Source organism: Salvelinus fontinalis, chromosome 9 (genome assembly GCF_029448725.1).
Source record: "Salvelinus fontinalis isolate EN_2023a chromosome 9, ASM2944872v1, whole genome shotgun sequence".
Classification (NCBI taxonomy): domain Eukaryota; kingdom Metazoa; phylum Chordata; class Actinopteri; order Salmoniformes; family Salmonidae; genus Salvelinus; species Salvelinus fontinalis.
In genome coordinates, this window is record NC_074673.1 from 39,844,745 (window position 1) to 39,870,339 (window position 25,595).

Genomic DNA, 25,595 nt, shown 5'->3' on the forward strand with positions numbered 1-25,595 from the left:
GGAAGCGAGCTTCAACTGGAAGCCAGTGGAGAGAGCGGAGGAGCGGGGTGACGTGAGAGAACTTGGGAAGGTTGAACACCAGTCGGGCTGCGGCGTTCTGGATGAGTTGTAGGGGTTTAATGGCACAGGCACATAACCATAACTGTATACATGAAATTTGATCTAAATAAAGATATAAAACATATTGTCATGGCATGTTTAGATCGATAGTATTTTCAGTACAGTCCTCAATTCAATACACTTATAATGGCAAGGATCACATAACTAGCCAACTGCTTACAAGAATTGACCTTGTTTATGGTTATGAATACGGGACTACAGTGCAAGCAGGGTAAGCTCATTGCTGGAAGCTAAAAGTGCTTTGCTGGTGAATTCATGGTTAGTCCCTAGTGGCTCGGAGTCCCTGCTCCTGAGCTACTTTCAGCTCCACTGGGCCATCTGCCTAGAACACAAACTACAACAGCCTGAGGTCACTGTAAAGAACAACGCTCAAACAAAAGAACATGCACTTGTTCATACAAAAGGAAACTCATATCCCTTTATTTTATTTCACTGTAATGGGATTTTATTCAGAGGCACACACACATTATCAGCTGCTCATCATCACCTCTAATTTGACCTCTAACCTCTGTTTATAAGATTCATAGGCACATACAGGTGTGGTTTCCAGAGAGGGTAAGTTTGGTGCCTCTGCAGAAGGCCTAGATCTGTCATTGTGATAAAATACCCTTCATTCCCTATGGTCACAATGATAGCATGACACAGACTGGCTTGGGGGAACCCCATGTACTACAAACAATGAGAAAATGACCAAGAGAGGTAATTCAGTGTTTGTTGAGAGAGTCATGTTTTACACACAGTTCAGCTATCATTCAATGCCTGCCCTTTCACCTTCAGCGGGAACTTGGACAAAAAGGTGGCATGTTGTGCCGAGTCTGAAGTTCCTACTCCTGGATACTCCTAAAAAGTTCTCGTAACACTGGTTAGTTGGTGTGCTGTTCTGTGGGCTCATGTTCCTAAAATCTCATGGCAAAACCACTATCTTCTTCTCCAGCTTCTGAGCAGGGAAGATGAACCTCCTCATGACATCGTCAAGGTCCTCCAGAGCCAGCTGAGCATGGAGCACTGTGACATCATCAGTGTCTGAGCGCACCACCCACTTCAATGCCCGGTACAGGTCCAGCAGAACATCACTCAGGACCTGGGAGATTAAGAGAGACGAGAAAAGGTGAGAGAAAAAAATGGAGGGAGAGAGATTAGAGGGATGTATACAGAACTGAATAAGAGAGTGATCTCACAGAGCCATAATGAGTGTGGTGTAGGTAGGTGATCAGTGTTCCTGGGAGCACAAGGTAGACACAGGTCTTCAGCCATCAGCTGTTTCTTCTCAAACACCAGGTTTGAGTCATCAGGTTTAAGGTCATGTCTGGTCTACCTAACTGATATTTTCACATGGACTCAGTGTTATTGCCACCACAACAGCTGCACACACAGCTACAGCAATTAACCAAATGACAGGACTGAGAAAGGCCTGAGAAACTTAACCAAGGGAAAGGTGTGTTGTGAAGACCAGTTACAGATTTGAAAAGTTCTACGACCAAAAGACAGCTAACTAGATATTGGCTAGCCTAGTCGAGAACCAGGCATCTCTAAATCGGTAAGCCTGGTGAAGTCAATGGCAGAAAGTAGCTCCAATGGGTTGGAAACCCGGTGTAAAATCAGTGGGGGGAGGGTCCTTGACATTTAACATTCAGTCAAAATGTAGCGACTGGACCATTCTAGCTGTTTCGGCTAATACAAAATTCTTCAGACTTCCAAAGGAGCGGACAACGTGGTTTGGAGCTATGCTACGCGGGACTAGATATTGGCCTTTACGAAGGAATCAAATGGTCAGTAATGCAAACGTCAGACAAGCAGCCTAGATAGAATGGAGAGTGAATAACCCTATAAAACAAGAGGGTAAAGTTAACAGGTTCTTTGTCCAGACTGTACTGACCCATAGCAACACGTCAGTGTCCAGTCCTGGTCCTAGACTGTCACAGGAGTTAGCTGTTCTTTGTATTCAGCGTTTGACTCTCTGGTTGGACAGAGAGTATGTCAAACACTTAGCTCCCTCACTAGCTTTAAGCACCAGCTGTCAGAGCTGCACCTGTCCATAGCCCATCTATAATTTAGCCCAAACAACTACCACTTCCCCTACTGTATCTATTTATTTTGCTCCTTTGCACCCCATTATTTCTAATTTCTACTTTGTACATTCTTCCACTCCAAATCTACCATTCCAGTGTTTTATTTGCTATATTGTATTTACTACGCCACCATGGCCTTTTTTTGCCTTTACCTCCCTTATCTCACCTCATTTGCTCACATTGTATATAGACTTATTTTTCTACTGTATGTTTGTTTTACTCCATGTGTAACTCTGTGTTGTTGTATGTGTCGAACTGCTTTGCTTTATCTTGGCCAGGTCGCAATTGGAAATGAGAACTTGTTCTCAACTTGCCTACCTGGTTAAATAAAGGTGAAATAAAGAAATAAAAATACAAGATGAGCATGGACTTTCCCCAGATAACATGTTTGTTACAGTGCAAGTCCAAAACAGGATGCTTTTACTAAAAGTCTCCTTCCTGTTCTTGGTGAGAATCTGCCAACAGTCTGTAATCACACTGTGGAGCATGGTGACACAAGATTACAGGACGAATTGTTTCAAAGAACAGGCTCTGAAGAGATTCTACTGTTGAACACACCTAATGTTTTCACACTTCTACTAGTGTGTTCAGTGTGCCGGCCAGTGTAGAGCACCAGAGGTGATAATATGGACATTGTTTTCTTCCTCCACTAGCCTATATTGTTTTCAGGAATGCCCATATTTGGTATACACATTCTGAGGCCCTGGCTACACAGGGATGTTGTCTACATGACATCTGAACTTTTGGCCGTTTGGTTCTACTGATACAATGAAACTAAGCGTACACACTAACTTTTTCACACACGGTTAGCAGAGAACCAACTATTGAGAGATCAAAAGAACCAGTACTGCCTGTAACCCCTTGAGTCTTTTGCCCAACTTTTTTGTGTACAGTCCCTCCTTCAATCAATTTAAGATATAGAACTCTCAAAATACAGACAGTGTTACAGCATTAACGCACAATTTGAAGACTTTCCCAGGCAACTCATCAACAGTGGCCAGTCCCATCACACATTGTGGAAAATCCCTGGCTATTACCAACTATCAGTTTTGTATTAGTGTGGCCTCTCCATTAGAGCCTGACCAATATATCGGTTCGCTGATATTATCAAACAATATTGGCTTGTTAACGATCTCGGATGATATTTCCACCAATAACCAAATTCAATAGATATGATGGAAAAAAGGGAATCTCATGCTTATCTGAACACTTGTGGCCATTCTCATAATGTGTCAATATTGTCACAATGTAAGAAATCAACATTTGAAGCATATTTCTTTAATAATTGCTCTTTTGGATGGCAAATTTGAGAAGCCTGTGTGGAAAAATATTACTTCTTCATTTTCCCGCTGTAAAACAGTATATCAGCAGATATCGGTATCTGTAAATTTCCCCCCCCCCAAAAAACATCGGAATCAGCCCAAAATTCCCATATCGGTCGGGCTCTGTTCTCCATAAGCAGACTGTTAACTCAGTTTAAACAATCAGGTTTGGGGGGGTGGAGGGGCATCTACCAATGGAAACCAATGTGAGTCACAGTGACACAGGCTGGCACCAAGGTAACATACCTACCTACCTACCACATCAAACATATACCTCCTGAGTGTGGAACCAGGATGGCCACAGTGCAATGAAATCAGTTAGTGTGGAAGCAAACCTACTACACCTGATTCACATGCTCTAGGGTCACAGAGTGCAGCACACACCAAAATACTTCTGATGTAAAACCATTATTCCACTATAACTAAAAATATCCTGTCTGGGCAGTAACTCCATATTTATAACCGTGCATGACATAATAACAGTTGAATTCAGGGAGCTGTACTGTTGAACACTGGTACTTGCTGTAAACGGTGGTGTGTGTATTGAAGGTTGTGTGAGTGAGAGAATTATGATGTCTACAGAAAGGTATTCAGGGATAAACTATAAAAGGTGGCTTTCAGACTGGTGTTCCAAATAAGGGAAGAGGAAATGACAGATCCACTGTTTTCTTTAACTGCTTTCACATAGGAGTTACGGTATTTTGCCTGTAAAAAAAAGGGTCATGTTTCTTTCTCCCCCTTAAAACAGGCCTACTTTTATCACATTCTTGCCTGCATACACTTTTTATACCTCTCGTGTGCATGCCGGGGATGAGTGGTAGTAGTGGTGTGCAGATGTGGAAGGGTGTCTATTTCAATAAATCCATTTAGAATATACACTACCATTCAAAAGTTTGGGGTCACTTAGAAATGTCCTTGTTTTTGAAAGAAAAGCATTTTTTTTGTCCATTAAAATATCCTCAAATTGATCAGAAATACGGTGTAGACATTATTAATGTTGTAAATGACTATTGTAGCTGGAAACGGCATTTTTTTTATGGAATATCTACATAGGCGTACAGAGGCCCATTATCAATAACTATCACTCCTGTGTTCCAATGGCACGTTGTGTTAGCTAATCCAAGATTATAATTTTAAAAGTCTAATTGATCATTAGAAAACCCTTTTGCAATTATGTTAGCACAGCTGAAACCTGTTTTCCTGATTAACTTCTTTCGTACTAAAGTTATTTTTTAGAATTCTAACACGGCGATTGCATTAAGAACTAGTGTATCTTTCATTTGCTGTACAACATGTATTTTTTAGTAAAGTTTATGATGAGTTCTTTGATTAGATTAGGTGAGTGTCAGAAATATATCCGGATAATTTTGTGCAGTTTGGCTACGTATTCACATTGTAAAACCACGATTTGTACCGCTAAACATGCACATTTTCGAACAAAACATATATGTATTGTGTAACGTGCTGGCCCATCCGGATCTTTCTTTGGCGTTCATAGTGGAGGTGGACGCGTCCGAGGCTGGGATAGGAGCTGTGCTCTCTCAGCGCTCGGGTACGCCACCGAAGCTCCGCCCCTGTGCCTTCTTCTCGAAGAAGCTCAGCCCGGCGGAGCGAAACTATGAAGTGGGGGACCGGGAGCTGTTGGCTGTCGTCAAGGCCTTGAAGGTGTGGAGACATTGGCTTGAGGGGGCTAAACACCCTTTTCTTATATGGACTGACCACCGCAATCTAGAGTACATCCGGGCAGCGAGGAGACTGAACCCTCGTCAGGAAGGTGGGCCATGTTTTTCACCCGTTTTGTGTTTACCCTTTCTTACAGACCAGGCTCCCAGAACGTGAAGGCAGATGCATTGTCCCAGCTGTATGACACAGAGGAGCGGCCCATGGATCCCACTCCCATACTTCCTGCCTCCTGCATAGTGGCGCCGGTAGTGTGGGAGCTGGACACGGACATTGAGCAGGCGTTACGTGCAGACCCCGCTCCCGTCCAGTGTCCCGCTGGGCGTCTGTACATCCCGTCTGCTGTTCGTGACCGGTTGATCTATTGGGCCCACATGTCACCCACATCTGGTCATCCTGGGATCGGTCGGACAGTGCGCTGTTTGAGCGGGAGGTACTGGTGGCCTACCTTGGCTAAGAACGTGAGGGTTTATGTTTCCTCCTGCTCGGTGTGCGCCCAGTGTAAGGCTCCTAGGCACCTGCCCAGAGGTAAGCTACACCCATTACCCGTTCCGCAGCAACCTTGGTCGCACCTGTCGGTGGATTTTATGACTGATCTTCCACTCTCACAAGGTAACACTGCGATCCTGGTCGTTGTGGATCGTTTCTCTAAGTCTTGTCGTCTCCTCCCTCTGCTCGGTATCCCAACGGCCCTACAGACTGCGGAGGCCTTGTTTACACACGTCTTCCTGCACTACGTGGTGCCTGAGGATATAGTGTCTGATCGGGGTCCCCAGTTAACGTCTAGGGTCTGGAAGGCGTTCATGGAACGTCTGGGGGTCTCGATCAGCCTTACTTCAGGGTTTCACCCCGAGACTAATGGGCAGGTGGCGAGAGTTAACCAGGATGTGGGCAGGTTTCTGTGGTCCTATTGCCAGGACCGGCCGGGGGAGTGGGCGGCGTTCGTGCCCTGGGCCGAGAAGGCACAGAACTCGCTCCGCCACTAACCTCTCTCCCTTCCAGTGCGTACCTAGGTACCCGCCTAGGTACATTGGCGCATTGGCATCAGGGACAGACCGAGGTTCCTGCGATGGACGACTGGTTCAGGCGCACGGAGGAGACATGGGAAGCCGTCCGTGTCCACCTTCAGCAGGCCGTGACGCGCCAAAAGAGGAATGCCAAAAGAGGAATGCAGATTGCAACTGCAGTGAGACCCCGGTGTTCGCACCGGGGGACCGGGTCTGGCGCTCGACCCGAAACCTGCCTCTCCGCCTGCCCTGCCGGAAGCTGGGTCCGCGGTTTGTGGGGCCATTTAAAGTCCTGAGGAGAGTGAACAAGGTTTGTTATAGGTTACAGCTTCCACCCGATAACCGTATTAACCCCTCGTTCCATGTGTCTCTCCTCAGGCTGGTGGTGGCTGGCCCGCTCCAGGAGTTTGAGGTGCGGGAGGTTCCTCCGCCTGTAATGACTTCTGCCGAAGTTGGTCCCTCTCCTTGTTCGGGCGGCGTTCGAAGTCATTGCTGATCCTCTTTTCATTTTCCTTTGGGTTTGTCTTGTCTTCCATCACACCTGGTTCCAATCCCATCAATTACATGTGTATTTAACCCTCTGTTCCCCCTCATGTCCTTGTCGGTGATTGTAAGTGCTTGTGCACGTCTGTCCTGGTGTGCGTTGGGTTATGTACCTATTTATTTTATTATTCTGTTTTCCGGTGAGTTTTGTTAATAAACTGCGTCGTTGGAAACACAGTTATTTCTCTCCTGCGTCCGACTTCTCTGCCGCCAATTCGCACCCCTTACAGGTGATGAAATTGTTGTTTAGTTGACCACAAGCATGTTTACGGGCATATCCAATCTCTCCCTATCCCAGTATGCTGTCCCCACACACTGGCCACCATTGTTCCTGTGCCCAAGAAAGCAAAGGTAACTGCACTTAATGACTATTGTCCCATAGCACTCACCTCTATCATCATGAAGTGCATTGAGAGACTAGTCAAGGATCATATCACCTCAACCTTACCTGACACTCTAGACCCACTTCAATTTGCATACCGCCCCAATAGATCCACATACGATGCAATCGCCATCACTCTGCACAATCTTATCTTGACAAGAGGAATACCTACGTAAGAATGCTATTGATTGACTAAAGCTCAGCTTTCAACACCATAGTACCCTCCAAGCTCATCATTAAGCTCGAGGCCCTGGGTCTGAAACCCGCCCTGTGCAACTGTGTCCTGAACTTCCTGACGGGCCGCGCCCAGGTGGTGAAGGTAGGAAACATCACCTCCACTCCATTGATCCTCAACACTGGGGCCCCACAAGGGTGTGTGCTCAGCCCCCTCCTGTACTCCGTGTTCACCCATGACTGCGTGGCCAAGCATGCCTCCAACTCAATCATCAGGTTTGCAGACGACACAACAGTAGTAGGCTTGATTACCAATGATGACGAGACAGCATACAGGGAGGAGGTGAGGACCCTGGGAGTGTGGTGCCTGGAAAACAACCTCTCACTCAACATCAACAAAACAAAGGAGATGATCGTGGACTTCAGGAAACAGCAGAGGGTGCACCCCCCTATCTACATCGACGGGACCGCAGTGGAGGCGGAAAGCTTCAAGCTCCTTGGCGTACACATCACTGACAAACTGAAATGGACCACCCACACAGACAGTGTGGTGAAGAAAGCGCAACAGAGCCTCTTCAACTCAGGAGGCTAAAGAAATTAGACTTGCCACCTAAAACACTCACAAATTTTTACAGATGCATAATGGAAAGCTTCCTGTCGGGCTGTATCACCGCCTGGTACGGCAACTGCACCGGCCGCAACCGCAAGGCTCTCAGAGGGTGGTGCGGTCTGCCCAACACATTACCGGGGGCAAACTACCCACCCTCCAGGACATCTACAGCACCCGATGTCACAGGAAGGCCAAAAAGGTCATCAAGGCAGGTAGCCTAGTGGTTAGAGTGTTGAGCGAATAACCGAAAGGTTGCTGGATCGAATCCCCGAGCTGACAAGGTAAAAATAGGTCGTTCTGCCCCTGAACAAGGCAGTTAACCCACTGTTCCCCAGTAGGCCGTCATTGTAAATAAGAATTTGTTCTCAACTGTCTTGCCTAGTTAAATTTAAGCCACTGTCTGTTCATCCTGCTATCATCCAGAAGGCGAGGTCAGTGCAGGTGCATCAAAGATGGGACCGAGAGACTGAAACACAGTTTCTATCTCAAGGCCATCAGACTTTTAAAAAGCCATCACTAGCACATTAGAGGCTGCTGCCTATAGGCATAGACTACGAATCACTGGCCACTTTAAGGAATGAAGCACTAGTCATTTTAATATTTTTATTTATTTCACCTTTATTTAACCAGGTAGGCTAGTTGAGAACAAGTTCTCATTTGCAACTGCGACCTGGCCAAGATAAAGCAAAGCAGTTCGACACATACAACAACACAGAGTTACACATGGAAAAAACGAACATACAGTCAATAATACTGTAGAAAAAGTTTATATACAGCATGTGTAAATGAGGTAGGATAAGGGAGGTAAGGCAATAAATAGGCCATGGTGTCGAAGTAATTACAATATAGCAATTAAACACTGGAACGGTAGATGTGCAGAAGATGAATGTGCAAGTAGAGATACTGGGGTGCAAAGGAGCAAGATAAATAAATAAATACAGTACGGGGATGAGGTAGTTGGATGGGCTATTTACAGATGGGCTATGTAGAGGTGCAGTGATCTGTGAGCTGCTCTGACAGCTGGTGCTTAAAGCTAGTGAGGGAGATATGAGTCTCCAGCTTCAGCGATTTTTGCAGTTCATTCCAGTCATTGGCAGCAGAGAATTGGAAGGAAAGGCAGCCAACGAAAGAATTGGCTTTGGGGGTAACCAGTGATATATACCTGCTGGAGCGTGTGCTACGAGTGGGTGCTGCTATAGTGACCAGTGTGCTGAGATAAGGTGGGGCTTTACCTAGCAGAGACTTATAGATGACCTGGAGCCAGTGGGTTTAGCGACGAGTATGAAGCGAGGGCCAGCCAACAAGAGCGTACAGGTCGCAGTGGTGGGTAGTATATGGGGCTTTGGTGACAAAACGGATGGCACTGTGATAGACTGCATCCAATATATTGAGTAGAGTGTTGGAGGCTATTTTGTAAATTACATCGCCGAAGTCGAGGATCGGTAGGATGGTCAGTTTTACGAGGGTATGTTTGGCAGCATAAGTGAAGGATGCTTTGTTGCGAAATAGGAAGCCGATTCTAGATTTAATTTAGGATTGGACATGCTTAATGTGAGTCTGGAAGGAGAGTTTACAGTCTAACCAGACACCTAAGTATTTGTAGTTGTCCACATATTCTAAGTCAGGGCATGTGCGGGCAGCAATCGGTTGAAGAGCATGCATTTAGTTTTACTTGCATTTAAGAGCAGTTGGAGGCCACGGAAGGAGAGTTGTATGGCATTGAAGCTTGTCTGGAGGTTAGTTAGCACAGTGTCCAAAGAAGGGCCAGAGGTATACAGAATGGTGGCGTCTGCGTAGAGGTGGATCAGAGAATTACCAGCAGCAGGAGCGACATCATTGATGTCTACAGAGAAGAGTCGGCCCGAGAATTGAACCCTGTGGCACCCCCATAGAGACTGCCAGAGGTCCGGACAACAGGCCCTCCGATTTGACACACTGAACTCTATCAGAGAAGTAGTTGGTGAACCAGGCGAGGCAATCATTTGAGAAACCAAGGCTTTTGAGTCTGCCGATAAGAATGTGGTGATTGACAGAGTTGAAAGCCTTGGCCAGATCGATGAATACGGCTGCACAGTAATGTCTCTTATCGATGGCGGTTATGATATCGTTTAGGACCTTGAGCGTGGCTGAGGTGCACCCATGACCAGCTCTGAAACCAGATTGCATAGCGGAGAAGGTAGGGTGGGATTCTAAATGGTCGGTAATCTGTTTGTTAACTTGGCTTTCAAAGAACTTAGAAAGGCAGGGTAGGATAGATATAGGTCTGTAGCAGTTTGGGTCTAGAGTGTCTACCTCTTTGAAGAGGGGGATGACCGTGGCAGCTTTCCAATCTATGGGAATAATGTTTACATATCTGGAATTACTCATCTCATATGTATATACTGTATTATATACTATTCTACGGTATCTCATTCACTTAACAATGCTTACATATCTTGCATTACTCATCTCATATGTATATACTGTTTTTCTATTTTATTCTACTGCATCTTAGTCCATTCCGCTTTGACGTCTATCGTTCATATGTATTGTGGAAGGACCACCAGAGGGCAGGCTGGGCTCACGGATAGTAGCCCAACAAGGCATGGGAGACAAGGTAACCAGAGGCAATCAAGCACAGCTGACGGTACTAATGAGATATTCTCCTTCCCCTATAAGAGAGAGTATGGAACCTGCAGAGAAGGGGAAAATACTATCTCTGGAAGATGGCCACCAAGACAGAGGAGCTATCCATGAAGAACCACTAAGATGGTGACAATCCCGTGACTTTTGTTGTAGTTTAAAGATAATCGTATTGTGTTCCTGTTTGATCTGGAGAAGAAGATGTATGTTTTTTCCTTGGGAGATTTTCATTGATTATGTTGGAGTGTTTGTGGTGACCAAATGCCCTCAATAAAGAACTGTGTTCAATCAAGAAAACCTACTCCTGACTCGTTTGTTCCACCTTAGAGTGACGCCCAATTACTTGGTCCGCTCACATTGGTGGAGAATGTGGGCATTAGGTGGACGAGTGACACAAAGATAAGTGACTAAATCAAGATTCTTCCAGTAGACCCGGAGGAACCATTCAAGAACGATGGATAACGCCCTACTACAACAATTGATCACGGCACAGCAGACAACCATAGAACTCCTGCAACAACAGCTGAGCCGGCGAGAAGAACCTAGAGTTAAGCCAAGAGCGGCTGCTCACGCCATCTTACCTCGTCTCTCCAAGGAGGATGATATTGAGGCCTTCCTCATGACCTTCGAAAGGACGGCCACCTTGGAAGAGTGGCTGCCCACAGAATGGGCGAGCGCATTAGCCCCTCTTTTGACCGGGGTGGCTCAGGAAGCCTATTTTGACCTGGATTCCCGCAAAGCTGCGGACTATGGGCGACTAAAAACCGAGATCCTGTCCCGGTACCAGCTGACTGCCAGAGACAGGGCTGTAAAGTTCCATCAATGGACTTATACAGCTGACCAACCCGTCCGTGCCCAGATCTTCGCATTAAGACGACTGACGAAAGTGGCTAGAACCTGGAAAGGGAGTAGGACATGTGATAGAGAGGGACAAGATATTGTAGTGGACAAGATATTGAGGGAATTACCCAGTGACTTAAAAAGGGTTGTGGGGCAAGCCAACCCGTTGTCAGCCGACGACTTAGCCCAAGCGGTGGAAACATATCGGTCTACAGGGGAGTTGTTAAAAAGTGACAAGGAGGAACGGAAGGATTCTTCCAATCCCATACCACGACTCACCCCGGCGCGTCCACCACCGAAACGTTCAAACCCCCTCTGGAGGTGGGAGAAGTCAGCCCCCACACAGCAGGGTCGGTGTTATAAATGTCAGTCTCCCGACCATTATGCTCCACAATGTCCTAGCAAGGACGAGCCCGTGGTCACGGAGTCCCAGGCGCTAAGGGATATATTTGAAGCTCCATCCGAGGAGGGAACCTGGAAGGGATTCTCCTCGGTCACCCCTGATGGGGATGGGGAACAACCTCCACATCCCTCTACCGAGGTCGACCTGCCCCAGGAATTAAAGGGACAGTTCGGCACCTCACAGCATAGAGACCCAGACCTAAGGGAGGCCATGAGGAAGGTGAAGGTGATCGATGGGCGGAACGTCGACGGATCAGGTGAGCCCCCTCTTCCTTACTATGCAATCAGGCGGGGTGGGGTCTCTTATACTGGGTCGTACGACGAAGGGGGAAAAACCAGGAATTACTAATGGTGCCTAGAACATACAGGGATACAGTTCTACAGTTAGCCCATTCCCACGTCCTAGGAGGACACCTGGCACGAGACAAGACTATTGACAGAATCATGCAGAGATTCTATTGGCCCCGGGTCACCCGGGATGTGGCCAGGTATTGAAGGACGTGTGATCAATGTCAACGTACAGCTCCACGGCCACACCTACGTAACCCTTTGATTCCTCTCCCCATCATAGAGACTCCCTTTGAACGCATAGCTATGGACCTCGTAGGACCCCTCCCAAAATCCGCCAGAGGACACGAGTACATCCTAGTGGTCATAGATTACGCTACCAAGTTCCCGGAGGCCATACCCCTGCGTAACATGACGTCAAAGGGAATTGCCAAGGAATTATTCATGATGTTCTCTCGGGTGGGCCTCCCCAAGACGATCTTAACCGATCAGGGAACCCCGTTCATGTCCCGGTTGATGAAGGACTTGTGTCGGTTATATCAGGTTCAACAGATACATACAAGCATATCCCACCCTCAAACAGACGGGTTGTGTGAACGCTTGAACAAAACGATTAAAAGCATGTTGAGAAGAGTGGTGTCCCGAGACGGGAAAAACTGGGACATGCTTCTCCCACACTTAATGTTTGCCCTGTGAGAAGTACCCCAGGCATCCACTGGATTCTCTCCGTTTGAATTGCTCTATGGCAGATTCTGTCGAGGGATCCTCGACTTAGCCAAGGAGACCTGGGAGACCCAACCATGCCCCTTTCGATCCACAATAGAACATATTACCCTGATGAGAGACCGCCTGTCAGCAGTGTGGCCCATAGTCAAGGAGCATATGGAGAAGGCACAAAGGACCCAAGGCCGGGCCTATGATAAGTCCGTGACCCCCCCGTGAGTTCACCGTGGGAGAGAAAGTGATGGTGCTCGTGCCCACGGCCAAACATCGCTTGCTGGCACAGTGGAGGGGGCCCTACGAGGTAATGAAAAGGGTCTCACCGGTCAATTACCTCATCAAGCAACCTGACAGGAGGAAGAAGGTCCAACTCTATCTCATAAACCTGTTGTAGACGTACCATGGAAGAGAGGAGGAGGTGGCTTTGATGGCCCTGGAGGGCAAAGGAAAAGAGGAGGCTCTACCACAAGTGTGCCGTGGCCAAACTCTCCTGCCAGAGCACTCAAGACAGCTAGACAAGCTGATTATGAACTTCGGTCTAATATTCTCTCCATTCCCTGGACAAACAGATGTCCTGTTCCACCATATCCACACTGAACCCGGCAAGAAGGTGCATATCCGCCCTTACAGGATTCCTGAGGCTCGCCGAGTCATCGCTAAGAACGAGGTAAGGGAGATGTTGAGGATGGGTGTGATCGAGCCATCGACGAGTGAGTGGTCCAGTTCCATAGTCCTGGTCCCCAAATCCGATGGTAGTATGAGACTCTGCAATGACTTTAGGGCCGTGAATGCCATCTCTACATTCAATGCGTATCCCATGCCCCGCGTGGATGAACTCTTGGAGCGCTAAGGAAAGGCCAAGTTCATCACCACCCTGGATTTGACGAAGGGATATTGGCAAGTGCCGGTGGCTCCGGAGGATCGCCCAAAGACTGCCTTCGCCACACCAGAAGGGCTTTACCAGTATGTGAGGATGCCCTTCGGACTGCATGGTGCGGCTGCAACTTTCCAACGCCTCATGGATGCCATTCTACGGCCCCATCAAGAGAATGCAGCAGTGTACATAGACGATGTGGTCATCCACAGCGAGGATTGGGATAGTCACCTCCTGCGATTACGGGTGGTGCTCGTGAGTTTGGAAGCCACAGGGTTGACGGCCAATCCAAATAAATGCTGCCTGGGCCTGTCCGAAGCGGAATACCTGGGGTACACCGTGGGGAATGGGAAAATACGCCCACAGGCAGAGAAGACCAGGGCAATTCGGGACTGGCCTCGACCCCGGACCAAGCGGGATGTTCGGGCCTTCTTAGGGATAACGGGATATTATCTCCGTTTTAACCCGGGATATGCAACCATTGCCAATCCCCTCACAAACATCATCAAGAAAAACTTGCCAAACCAGGTAGAGTGGAAAGACAAGACGTAAGAGGCCTTTCAATTGCTAAAAGATGGCCTGTGTTCGGATCCCGTCCTACAGGCTCCGGACTTCTCACAAGAGTTCATTGTGCAGGTCGACGCCTCGGATACGGGGCTCGGGGCCGTACTAACTCAGGGTAAAAGCGAAGCAGAGAAGCCGATTCTCTTCATAAGTAGGAAGCTCAGCGATCGGGAACAGAGATATGCTACCGTAGAGAAAGAGGCCTTAGCCATTAAGTGGGCCCTCGATTATCTCTGGTACTACCTACTGGGTCGGAGGTTTGCATTAGTTACTGACCATGCGCCACTCACGTGGATGGCTGGTAAGAGAAACAATAACAACAGAATAGCCAGATGGGTTTTGTCTTTACAACCGTTCTCTTTCCATGTCATCCACAGGGCCGGATCGAGGAACGGGAATGCAGACGCGCTATCCCGACGCGACCAAGACGGTGCGTCTGGCGCCCGACCCTCCGGTTCGGTCCTGAGGGGGAAGGTATGTGGAAGGACCACCAGAGGGCAGGTTGGGCTCACGGATAGTAGCCCAACAAGGCATGGGAGACAAGGTAACCAGAGGCAATCAAGCACAGCTGACGGTACTAATGAGATATTCTCCTTCCCCTATAAGAGAGAGTATGGAACCAGCAGAGAAGGGGAAAATACTATCTGTGGAAGATGGCCACCGAGACAGAGGAGCTATCCATGAAGAACCACTAAGACGGTGACAATCCCGTGACTTTTGTTGTAGTTTAAAGATAATCGTATTGTGTTCCTGTTTGATCTGGAGAAGAAGATGTATGTTTTTTCCTTGGGAGATTTTCATTGATTATGTTGGAGTGTTTGTGGTGACCAAATGCCCTCAATAGAGAACTGTGTTCAATCAAGAAAACCTACTCCTGACTCGTTTGTTCCACCTTTCCGCTTTAGAGTGACGCCCAATTACTTGGTCCGCTCACAGTATATAGTCTTAATTAATTCCTACTTAGATTTGTGTATTGGGTATATGTTGTGTAATTTGTTTGGTATTACTGCACTGTCGGAGCTAGAAGCACAAGCATTGCTACACCCGCAATAACATCTGCTAATCACGTGTATGTGACCAATAAAATTTGATTTGAAGCGGGTAGGTTATTGAAATGCTTTGGGAGTTTCAGTAAGCAACAATTTGATACAAGCCTTCAATTGCATTAGCCTGCTGATTGGACTGATCATGTTAACATCATACTTTCAAAATCTTAGATAGCAAGCAGTCATCATTAATCAAATTTGCCCTCAAGGACCACCACACCACCTTCCTGCTCAAGTGAGCACAGCACAACAAGGTTAGTCCAAAAATGTATTGTATGCTGCTGCATAAATTATGTAATATGCCAGGGAGATATGTATACTGTAGCTAAGAAAGTAAAACTAAATGTTAGTTGTGTAGTAATGTTAGTAGCCCGTGTGCCTCACACTAATAATTTGGTCCCTTTCCCACTCATAACTTAACCTACTGTTCAGACTTGGTGGTGCACATGTAGCCTGTTTTAGAGAAATGTAATCATTGAATATTGTAAGAGCTTTCATTTTCTGATTATATGCCCCCTTTATTTATCCTATGGTTTTGACTTGTGTACAGGCAGAATACTGTAATGGCCCATATTCTGAATTCTGTCACTGTATGTTTCAAAAGTGCTGAACAAATAGTTATATTGACTACGTCCATCCTAGCTCGCTCATTAATGTTTTAATCTAAATTATGAATTGCCTCTTCGCTCATCGTCCCCTTATGCCATAGTTTGTACATCTCAATTGTCAGTAGAAACCACATTTGTTTAAGTAAGTCAGCCATATCAGCTGTTTCTTTTAAAAGGCAGTAAATGAGGCTGAATGAACTGTTTCGCTGCCAGACAGATAGCCAGGTGTAGCAGTGGTAAGGATTCACTCCATGGTGCTGAAAAGAAAAGCTCTGCTGTTGGGACAGGTTTATATAGGCCTTAACAGTTTGTGGGCACCGTTTGTCACTGTTATAGTGCAATTCATGTATTGTTAAGTGTTGTGTTGTGGCTTTGCTGGCATGCATCAACAATTTTGGTGGGGAATTTGCTAAAATCACCGATGACTGGGATACTTGTTTCTCCATTCCAGCTACATGTAGCCTAAACACAGTGATGTTCACCAAGACACACAGGGGTCAGCGCGGGACTGATTTCTTCATCCAGCTCCCACCCACAGCTTTTCATACCGCTCCTGCCTGCTCTCGCTGGCTTTCTGTCCAACTCCCACCCGCTCCTGCAAGAACTAGTACTGCAATGTTATTTAGGTGTATGTGTTGCAGCTTGCTTGCCAGCCATGGTCCCAATAATTTTGTGCCATATAGGCAATATCAAAATGCTAAAAAATAACCGAAGGAATAGGTTACAGTCAGTGGCAATCGGTGCAGTTTAAGATGAGGGAGAACAATAATTTTTTTAATGAGCATGGCCTTATTTCTATTACAGCGTATTGGATGACAAAGGAACTGATCGTGGACTACAGGAAAAGGAGTGCTGAACAGGCCCCCATTAACATCGACGGGGCTGTAGTGGAGCGGGCCGAGAGTTTCAAGTTCCTTGGTGTCCACATCAACAACAATCATGGTCCAAACACACGTTTGGACCATGATTGGTCTACACCTGTTGTATTCGGCGCATATGACCAATAACATTTGATTTGCCATTCATATTCCATTCACCCAATTCAATGTTGCGTCGATAGGTTTAGGCTACTACATGATAAAAAAAAATCCCTACACCCATCATGAGGTTACTACAACCTAGCCTATGAATGAAAGTTTACAACGTCGGTGGACAGGTTGAAAGAAATTTGAGTATACAAGGTGACAGACATTGACAAATACCGCCTGCACACTCTTGCCTGCATCTAGCTGATCTAGTGTGTAATCATTAGTCCAACAGTTTGAAACGAGAGTTACTATTGGACAAATTCAGGTATGTTATCCCTGTTCCCTTTGCTTCCGTTAAAGAAAAGTTTTTCAACAGAATCAGCGGAATGAATACACACAAACACAGTTCACTTTCATAGCAGCCAAATACAAACAGCATGATTCATTTGATCATTGTATAATTCGTATAATGCGTTCTTCTCCTCTCACCTTTTCACTTCGCTTGTGGACTTCACACATCAGCTGTCTGACCAGGCGAAAACACCTTTTCAAGCCAAACCTTCTGCTAACCGCTACACACAGCTTACATTGTCACCATATTAATGTCATTGTCAACATAGCTAATAGAACTAACAGTGTTCGTAAACCAGCTACAATCATGCAGTACAGTCAGCAGCAAACAGTTTAGCAGTTACACCAGCGGGCCCCTGTGGCAATACATTTATTAAACCAAAAGCTTACCTTGACGAGTTCCAGTGTTGGATCGCCATAGCCAGCTAGCTAACATCCCTCTCTGTTTAAGCCAGGTGTTTGAGTAGGCTAAACTAGCTAGCTGCATTCACTAGCTAAGTAAGTGAAAGTAAATACCCCGCTCAAACAGAGGGATGCTATGTTAGCTAGCTGGCAATCCCTCTCGCTTCTCCTTCATTTTGAAGAGATGAATTCGTTCAAAACTGTTCAACTATTGTCTTTCTCTCTCTTTGAGTCATCTACTCACCACATGTTATGCACTGCAGTGCTAGCTATCTGTAGCTTATGCTTTCAGTACTAGATTATTTCTCTGATCCTTTGATTGGGTAGACAACATGTCAGTTCCTGCTGCAAGAGCTCTTATCGGTTGGAGGACAATCTCATAATTACTGTGTAAGTCTATGGAAGAGGATGAGAACAACGAGCCTCCTAGGTTTTTATATTGAAGTCAATGTACACAGAGGAGGACGGAAACTAGCTATCCTCCGGCTACACCATGGTGCTACCCTACAGAGTGCTGTTGAGGCTACTGTAGACCATCATTGCAAAACAGTGCGTTTTAATCAATTATTTGGTGACATATTTACTATAGTTTTATCAAAAAAGGGTACATTTTTTAATGATCCTCTATTTATATGAAATTCCTCCTCTGAGGAGCCTCCACTGGTTACATTACCAGAGATTCTCACATGGCCCATTATAGGGCTATATCTACAGCAATGGGAAGCAGGGGTGCTGAGGGTGCTGCAGCACCCTTTGAAAAATCTGAATTAATCAAATATACAGTGGGGAGAACAAGTATTTGATACACTGCCGATTTTGCAGGTTTTCCTACTTACAAAGCATGTAAAGGTCTGTAATTTTTATCATAGGTACACTTCAACTGTGAGAGACGGAATCTAAAACAAAAATCCAGAAAATCACATTGTATGATTGTTAAGTAATTAATTTGCATTTTATTGCATGACATAAGTATTTGATCACCTACCAACCAGTAAGAATTCCGGCTCTCACAGACCTGTTTGTTTTTCTTTAAGAAGCCCTCCTGTTCTCCACTAATTACCTGTATTAGTTGCACCTGTTTGAACTCGTTACCTGTATAAAAGACACCTGTACACACACTCAATCAAACAGACTCCAACCTCTTCACAATGGCCAAGACCAGAGAGCTGTGTAAGGACATCAGGGATAAAATTGTAGACCTGCACAAGGCTGGGATGGGCTACAGGACAATAGGCAAGCAGCTTGGTGAGAAGGCAACAACTGTTGGCGCAATTATTAGAAAATGGAAGAAGTTCAAGATGACGGTCAATCACCCTCGGTCTGGGGCTCCATGTAAGATCTCACCTTGGGGCATCAATGATCATGAGGAAGGTGAGGGATCAGCCCAGAACTACACTGCAGGACCTGGTCAATGACCTGAAGAGAGCTGGGACCACAGTCTCAAAGAAAACCATTAGTAACACACTACGCCGTCATGGATTAAAATCCTGCAGCGCACGCAAGGTCCCCCTGCTCAAGCCAGCGCATGTCCAGGCCCACCTGAAGTTTGCCAATGACCATCTGGATGATCCAGAGGAGGAATGGGAGAAGACCATGTGGTCTGATGAGACAAAAATAGAGCTTTTTGGTCTAAACTCCACTCGCCGTGTTTGGAGGAAGAAGAAGGATGAGTACAACCCCAAGAACACCGTCCCAACCGGGAAGCGTGGAGGTGGAAACATCATTCTTTGGGGATGCTTTTCTGCAAAGGGGACAGGACGACTGCACCGTATTGAGGGGAGGATGGATGGGGCCATGTATCGCGAGATCTTGGCCAACAACCTCCTTCCCTCAGTAAGAGCATTGAAGATGGGTCGTGGCTGGGTCTTCCAGCATGACAACGACCCGAAACACACAGCTAGGGCAACTAAGGAGTGGCTCCGTAAGAAGCATCTCAAGGTCCTGGAGTGGCCTAGCCAGTCTCCAGACCTGAACCCAATAGAACATCTTTGGAGGGAGCTGAAAGTCCGTATTACCCAGCGACAGCCCCGAAACCTGAAGGATCTGGAGAAGGTCTGTATGGAGGAGTGGGCCAAAATCCCTGCTGCAGTGTGTGTTAACCTGGTCAAGAACTACAGGAATCATATGATCTCTGTAATTGCAAACAAACACCTTCTGTACCAAATATTAAGTTCTGCTTTTCTGATGTATCAAATACTTATGTCATGCAATAAAATGCAAATTAATTACTTAAAAATCATACAATGTGATTTTCTGGATTTTTGTTTTAGATTCCGTCTCTCACAGTTGAAGTCTACCTATGATAAAAAATTACAGACCTCTACATGCTTTGTGAGTAGGAAAACCTGCAAAATCGGCAGTGTATCAAATACTTGTTCTCCCCACTGTATATTAATAGAAAAACATATGTTGAGACTTTTTTCTCTCACAAAAGTAGTGCACTGGGCCTTTACTAGTCCTGTATTAGCAGACCGATATAGTCATCTGTAGAGAGGGCAAACATCTTCCTGCGGCTATGGCTATATCAGCCAGTAGGCTAGACATAGTTTGAAGAGATCAGAGTTGGACTTTCTCTTGAGCTACAATTTGCATATAGCCTACCTTTTAGGAGTGGGATGATTTTCAGACAGACAAATATGAGTGAGCAATATTTATTTTTAGGCAACGTAGTAAACTATAGCCTAATCATATTAAGTCCACCAAAATCTAAGTTTACACATTTTTAACATATGGTGCATTCGAAAGTATTCAGACCCCTTGACCTTTTCCCACTTTGTTACGTTACAGCCTTACTCTAAAATTGATTAAAATTGTTGTTGTTTTTCTCATCAGTCTACACACAATACCCCAGAATGTATTAACTAAAATATCACATTTACAGGTATTATCAAAGAAAGAACAAAACCAACTCTACTTTCCTGGACTGAGAACCAAAAGAGGGAGACGTGGAAATCCTTCTAATATAAAACGTATCTCCCCTAAAGTTATTAGAATAAACTGATCATCGCTATTCATCCTGAAAGTCCACAGAGATCAATGTGGACTTTTGTTCTTGCAAACCAGTACACACCTGATTCAACTAATCATTGACTTCAATTAGTTGAATCAGGTGTGTTACTGATTGGTTAGAACACAAACCTGAACCCACAATGGCCCTCTGGATAAGAAGCCATGCAACAAAGACCATAACCCACCCAACTTTCAATAAATTATCTGAAAGCTGATTCACATTTGTTGTACTGCTATTCTTGTTAATTAGTTCAACTTGTCTTGCTAAAGCCTATCTGCTGACAGTTTCAAATCTTCCTTACTACTGTGTATTAAAAAACGTACAGGTGGTGGAACAAAAAACAGAATCACTTGGATGAATGAAAGACAACAATATGACAATTCCCCCACCCAAAAGTGCATGAGCAGTCTTCAAATTGTCATCTTCTTGTCCCTCATTTGTTTGCGTTTTTGTCACCTCTTGTAGGTCTTCTATCCCTCAACCCTGATCTTATTCTTCTCTCTCTGCATCAAGGACTACCTGTCCACTCCAAAAGTCTTGGAGAGAGTACAGAGGTTTCTATCTTGGTAAAGGCACCATAGCTAGATGCATAATATGCATACCTGTAGTTTTTGTGTGTTTTAACCAACAAATCTGAGAAAAAAAACAGTTTTTTGTTAATTGCATATTAGGGATATCAACACACTATCCCCATGTGTTTCAATACAAATCAGGCTTAATATGAGCATACTGGGCCTAATAGGAGCATACTGGGCCTAAAAGGAGATTACTGGTCTTAATTGTGATTTATGTGAAAAAGACAGAAGAGCAAAGTCTACTCATAAAATATTTGGAAACCAATGGTCTGGGCTATAAATATACACTATAGACTACAATATTATGCAAAGTTAGTATTGATCATATTGAACAATATTTCTTTGTCATTTACACTCTGTATAGAGGGAGTGCTTTTTGTACCCTTTAAGCCCAACTAAATATCAATGGCATCTATGTATAACAATGCACGGTTGATTTAACAGTAAAATTAGACAAAATGCTTTGACAAAAAATGTAAGCTGAGAATGCCTGGAATCTATTATCTTGCTGTAGTTCACCAATTTGTTGCTACTGTGTAACTGTGACATGCATGTATGACTGCTAGTATGAAAAACCCATATTTCAATTGGCAAGAAATAGCAATGAATTCTCAAATAACACTATCATATATCAACACATTCTAAAATACCTGAAGATGTTGTTCATCTGAGGGAAGCCTCAACACAAGTTCTTTTGCAGCTTTGAAATGAGCCATTAGTGGGAACTTACACATAACAGTCAATACCTTAATAATAAAACAACTGATTGGCTTAGAATAAAAAAGTTGGGTGTAACAACCAAATGAATTAGTTGAAACGTTAAACAGCAGAAAAGTTTTTTTATTTTATAAAAAAAAATTGCATCCAAAGATGGAAGTGGGCTTAATGGGAAAGTGGGTTTAATTTTTATTTATTTTACTAGGCAAGTCAGTTAAGAACAAATTCTTATTTTCAATGACGGCCTAGGAACAGTGGGTTTACTGCCTGGTCAGGGGCAGAACGACAGATTTGTACCTTGTCAGCTCGGGGATTTGAACTTGAAACCTTTCGGTTACCAGTCCAACGCTCTAACCACTAGCCACCCTTCCGCCCCAGCCCGACAGGGTTAATAGGTATGCTTACCCTTCCTTTTAGAACGATTTGCAGATAGAGACAAATAAATGGGCAAACATTGCAGGTAGAGACAGATAAATGGGCAAACATTGCAGGTAGAGACAGATAAATGGGCAAACATTGCAGGTAGAGACAGATAAATGGGCAAACATTGCAGGTAGAGACAGATAAATGGGCAAACAATGTTTATTGAAAAGGCGCAGCGTTTGCTTACCATGGTATGCGCATTGCATCTTTTCCTTTTTAATGATAATAACATTTTTTGACTGTACCTCGACTCACGTTGGTTAAGTGCCCTCCACTTGTTTCCATTATCAATATTTATTTACAGACACTGTAGTAAACTATAGTGTAATCATATTTAAGTTAATTTCCTTGGAAAGATAACTGCAATGTGATTCTCTGCCTATGCATAGGTAGTGGACGTATCAATTCAGGCTACAAGTGTAGGCATAATGACAACCGCAGAATGTCATTACAAAACACATAGGGGTTTTGTAACAGATGTCTCTTTTCATTCATTAAATTGCGGATGCACAGTGCACTGTTGGGGTTTGGATGCTGGAATTATTTAGTGAGTGGACGAACATGCACAGGTAGCCTACCTTTTTGAAGTGATTGTTTGACAATCAGATGAAATCATCATGACTGGTTGTGTTTATGCCACATTAAAAAGGTAATACTTTTTTTTACTAGGCCTAGGCTACTAAGACCACAGAGATCATATATGAAATGATTAGGGATTCTATAGGCCTATGTAATTCTATGATTACACCTAGCCTATTAAACAAAAATGTGTTTGACCTGTACCGGTAAGAAATAAAATACACTTTTACCCCTACATTTAATACAATAGGTAGTCCAAAGTTAATGCACACAAAGCAGAATGACAACTGTTTCAAAATATTCTGCAGGACAAAAAACCCTCCAAAGTTGTCTGAGCATCCGCTTCTGCCCGCAGTATGATGACCACAACGATCTCTGTTGCAACCCGCCGCCCTCCAACACACATCTCCACTCACTAATATGTCAACTATATTAGATTACATTTTGTAAGAGGCCATACCAATGACAATGTTTTACTTCTTATTACTGTTCCACAAATGTGTGTAGGAGTGCTCAACAAATGTGTGTAGGAGTGCTCAACACGTGTGTAGGAGTGCTCAACACGTGTGTAGGAGTGCTCAACAAATGTGTGTAGGAGTGCTCAACAAATGTGTGTAGGAGTGCTCAACACATGTGTGTAGGAGTGCTCAACAAATGTGTGTAGGAGTGCTCAACAAATGTGTGTAGGAGTGCTCAACAAATGTGTGTAGGAGTGCTCAACACATGTGTGTAGGAGTGCTCAACACATGTGTGTAGGAGTGCTCAACAAATGTGTGTAGGAGTGCTCAACACATGTGTGTAGGAGTGCTCAACAAATGTGTGTAGGAGTGCTCAACACATGTGTGTAGGAGTGCTCAACACATGTGTGTAGGAGTGCTCAACACGTGTGTAGGAGTGCTCAACACGTGTGTAGGAGTGCTCAACAAATGTGTGTAGGAGTGCTCAACAAATGTGTGTAGGAGTGCTCAACACATGTGTGTAGGAGTGCTCAACACATGTGTGTAGGAGTGCTCAACAAATGTGTGTAGGAGTGCTCAACAAATGTGTGTAGGAGTGCTCAACACATGCGTGTAGGAGTGCTCAACACATGTGTGTAGGAGTGCTCAACAAATGTGTGTAGGAGTGCTCAACACATGTGTGTAGGAGTGCTCAACAAATGTGTGTAGGAGTGCTCAACACATGTGTGTAGGAGTGCTCAACACATGTGTGTAGGAGTGCTCAACACATGTGTGTAGGAGTGCTCAACACATGTGTGTAGGAGTGCTCAACACATGTGTGTAGGAGTGCTCAACACGTGTGTAGGAGTGCTCAACACATGTGTGTAGGAGTGCTCAACACATGTGTGTAGGAGTGCTCAACACATGTGTGTATCCATGTGGTTCTTGTACCTGTATGGGTACAGACAACTGGTCTAGTACTGTACCTCGGTGGCTTTGTCGCTCAGGCCCCTGAGCAGCAGGGAAATGACGTGGACAGCAGCTCGCCGCACCTCGGCCTCCTTCTCTGTCTTTATCAGTGCCGTCAAACAGGTGCTCAACTAAGGAAGAACAAACACATACACAGATAAATACACACTCTCAGAGGATCTATAAAGGAGCAGTGACCATGCCAAGGTCCACAGTGCTGTGGTTACCGCTAGTGCACTGGGTTGATTAACATATTGGTAGGATAGACACACACACCGATAACAGGCTGCGATGGACTGAGAGGGATTAGGCTGTAGCAGAGAGCAGAGGGCCATGGCTCTCATGAATAGGCATCCCTGTTACTCAGCCTGACAGAGATGCGTATTCATGAAGCAGAGTCTGCAGTGCACAGACCTCGCTGACAGACCCCTGGCCGTCAAAGCAGCTTTACTTAGGGCCCTGACCACTGCAGCAGGCAGACAGGCCTTCCACAAGCTGCCCTGACACACACACATTTCTGTCAACTCAAACATTGACTAGAGCAGACGAGCGTTTGAGTGAAGTGATTTCGGCCCCTCCCCCTCATGCTTTCCCCACCAGTGAAAAGCCTGATCTCAGCACTGAGGGAGGGGCTCTTTAGGAGAGGACACTCCAACACACAATACTGCTGAGCTGGGAAAAATGTGTCATGGGCAGAGGCACAGGCTGAGAGAGGGGCAGTAGGACAAGACAGTCACAGTTCTCTCCCTCTGAAGAAAGTGAACCGTGACCTTTAACCTTGGGCAATACCTGTTGTTCCCTGACGCGGGACCCCTAGCTGAATCCCACCCTGACCCCAACCATCCTATGGCTATAAGTGTAGACAACAGTACGCCAAGACAGGGGACATCTGGACTCATTGACAGATTTAATAGAGGGAGTAGTTAAGTCAGTATATAATGCGTGATTGGAAAATTCAGGATGATTCATTGACAGATTATTTTATTAGTCACATGCACAGGGTCACAGATGCATTTGCAGGGTACAGTGAAATTCTTACGCTCTGAGCTCCAATAGTGCAGGTACAACAGAAGTGAATGAAACAATACAAATAATAATACACTACGTGTACAAAACATTATGACATTGACTGACCATGTGAATCCAGGTGAAAGCCATGATCCCATATTAATGTCACTTGTTAAATCCACTTCAATCAGTGTAGATGAAGGTGAGGAGACAGGTCAAAGAAGGATTGTTAACCCTTGAGACATGGATTGTGTACGAGTGCCATTCAGAGGGTGAATGGGCAAG

The 25,595-nt window shown here is 45.2% G+C and overlaps 1 protein-coding gene across 1 annotated transcript in view; it reads right to left on the reverse strand.

Moving 5' to 3' along the window:
• Positions 1–504: 504 nt before the first annotated feature.
• tango6 (transport and golgi organization 6 homolog (Drosophila)) overlaps positions 505–25,595 on the reverse strand; it is a 37,337-nt gene continuing 12,246 nt past the window's right edge. The window contains exons 17-18 of the mRNA XM_055934342.1: positions 24,320–24,433; positions 505–1,201 (exon numbers count right to left, since the gene is read on the reverse strand). Coding sequence (XP_055790317.1) covers positions 1,025–1,201; positions 24,320–24,433 — 291 coding nt within the window. The 3' untranslated portion in view covers positions 505–1,024. The remainder of the gene's footprint in view (positions 1,202–24,319; positions 24,434–25,595) is intronic.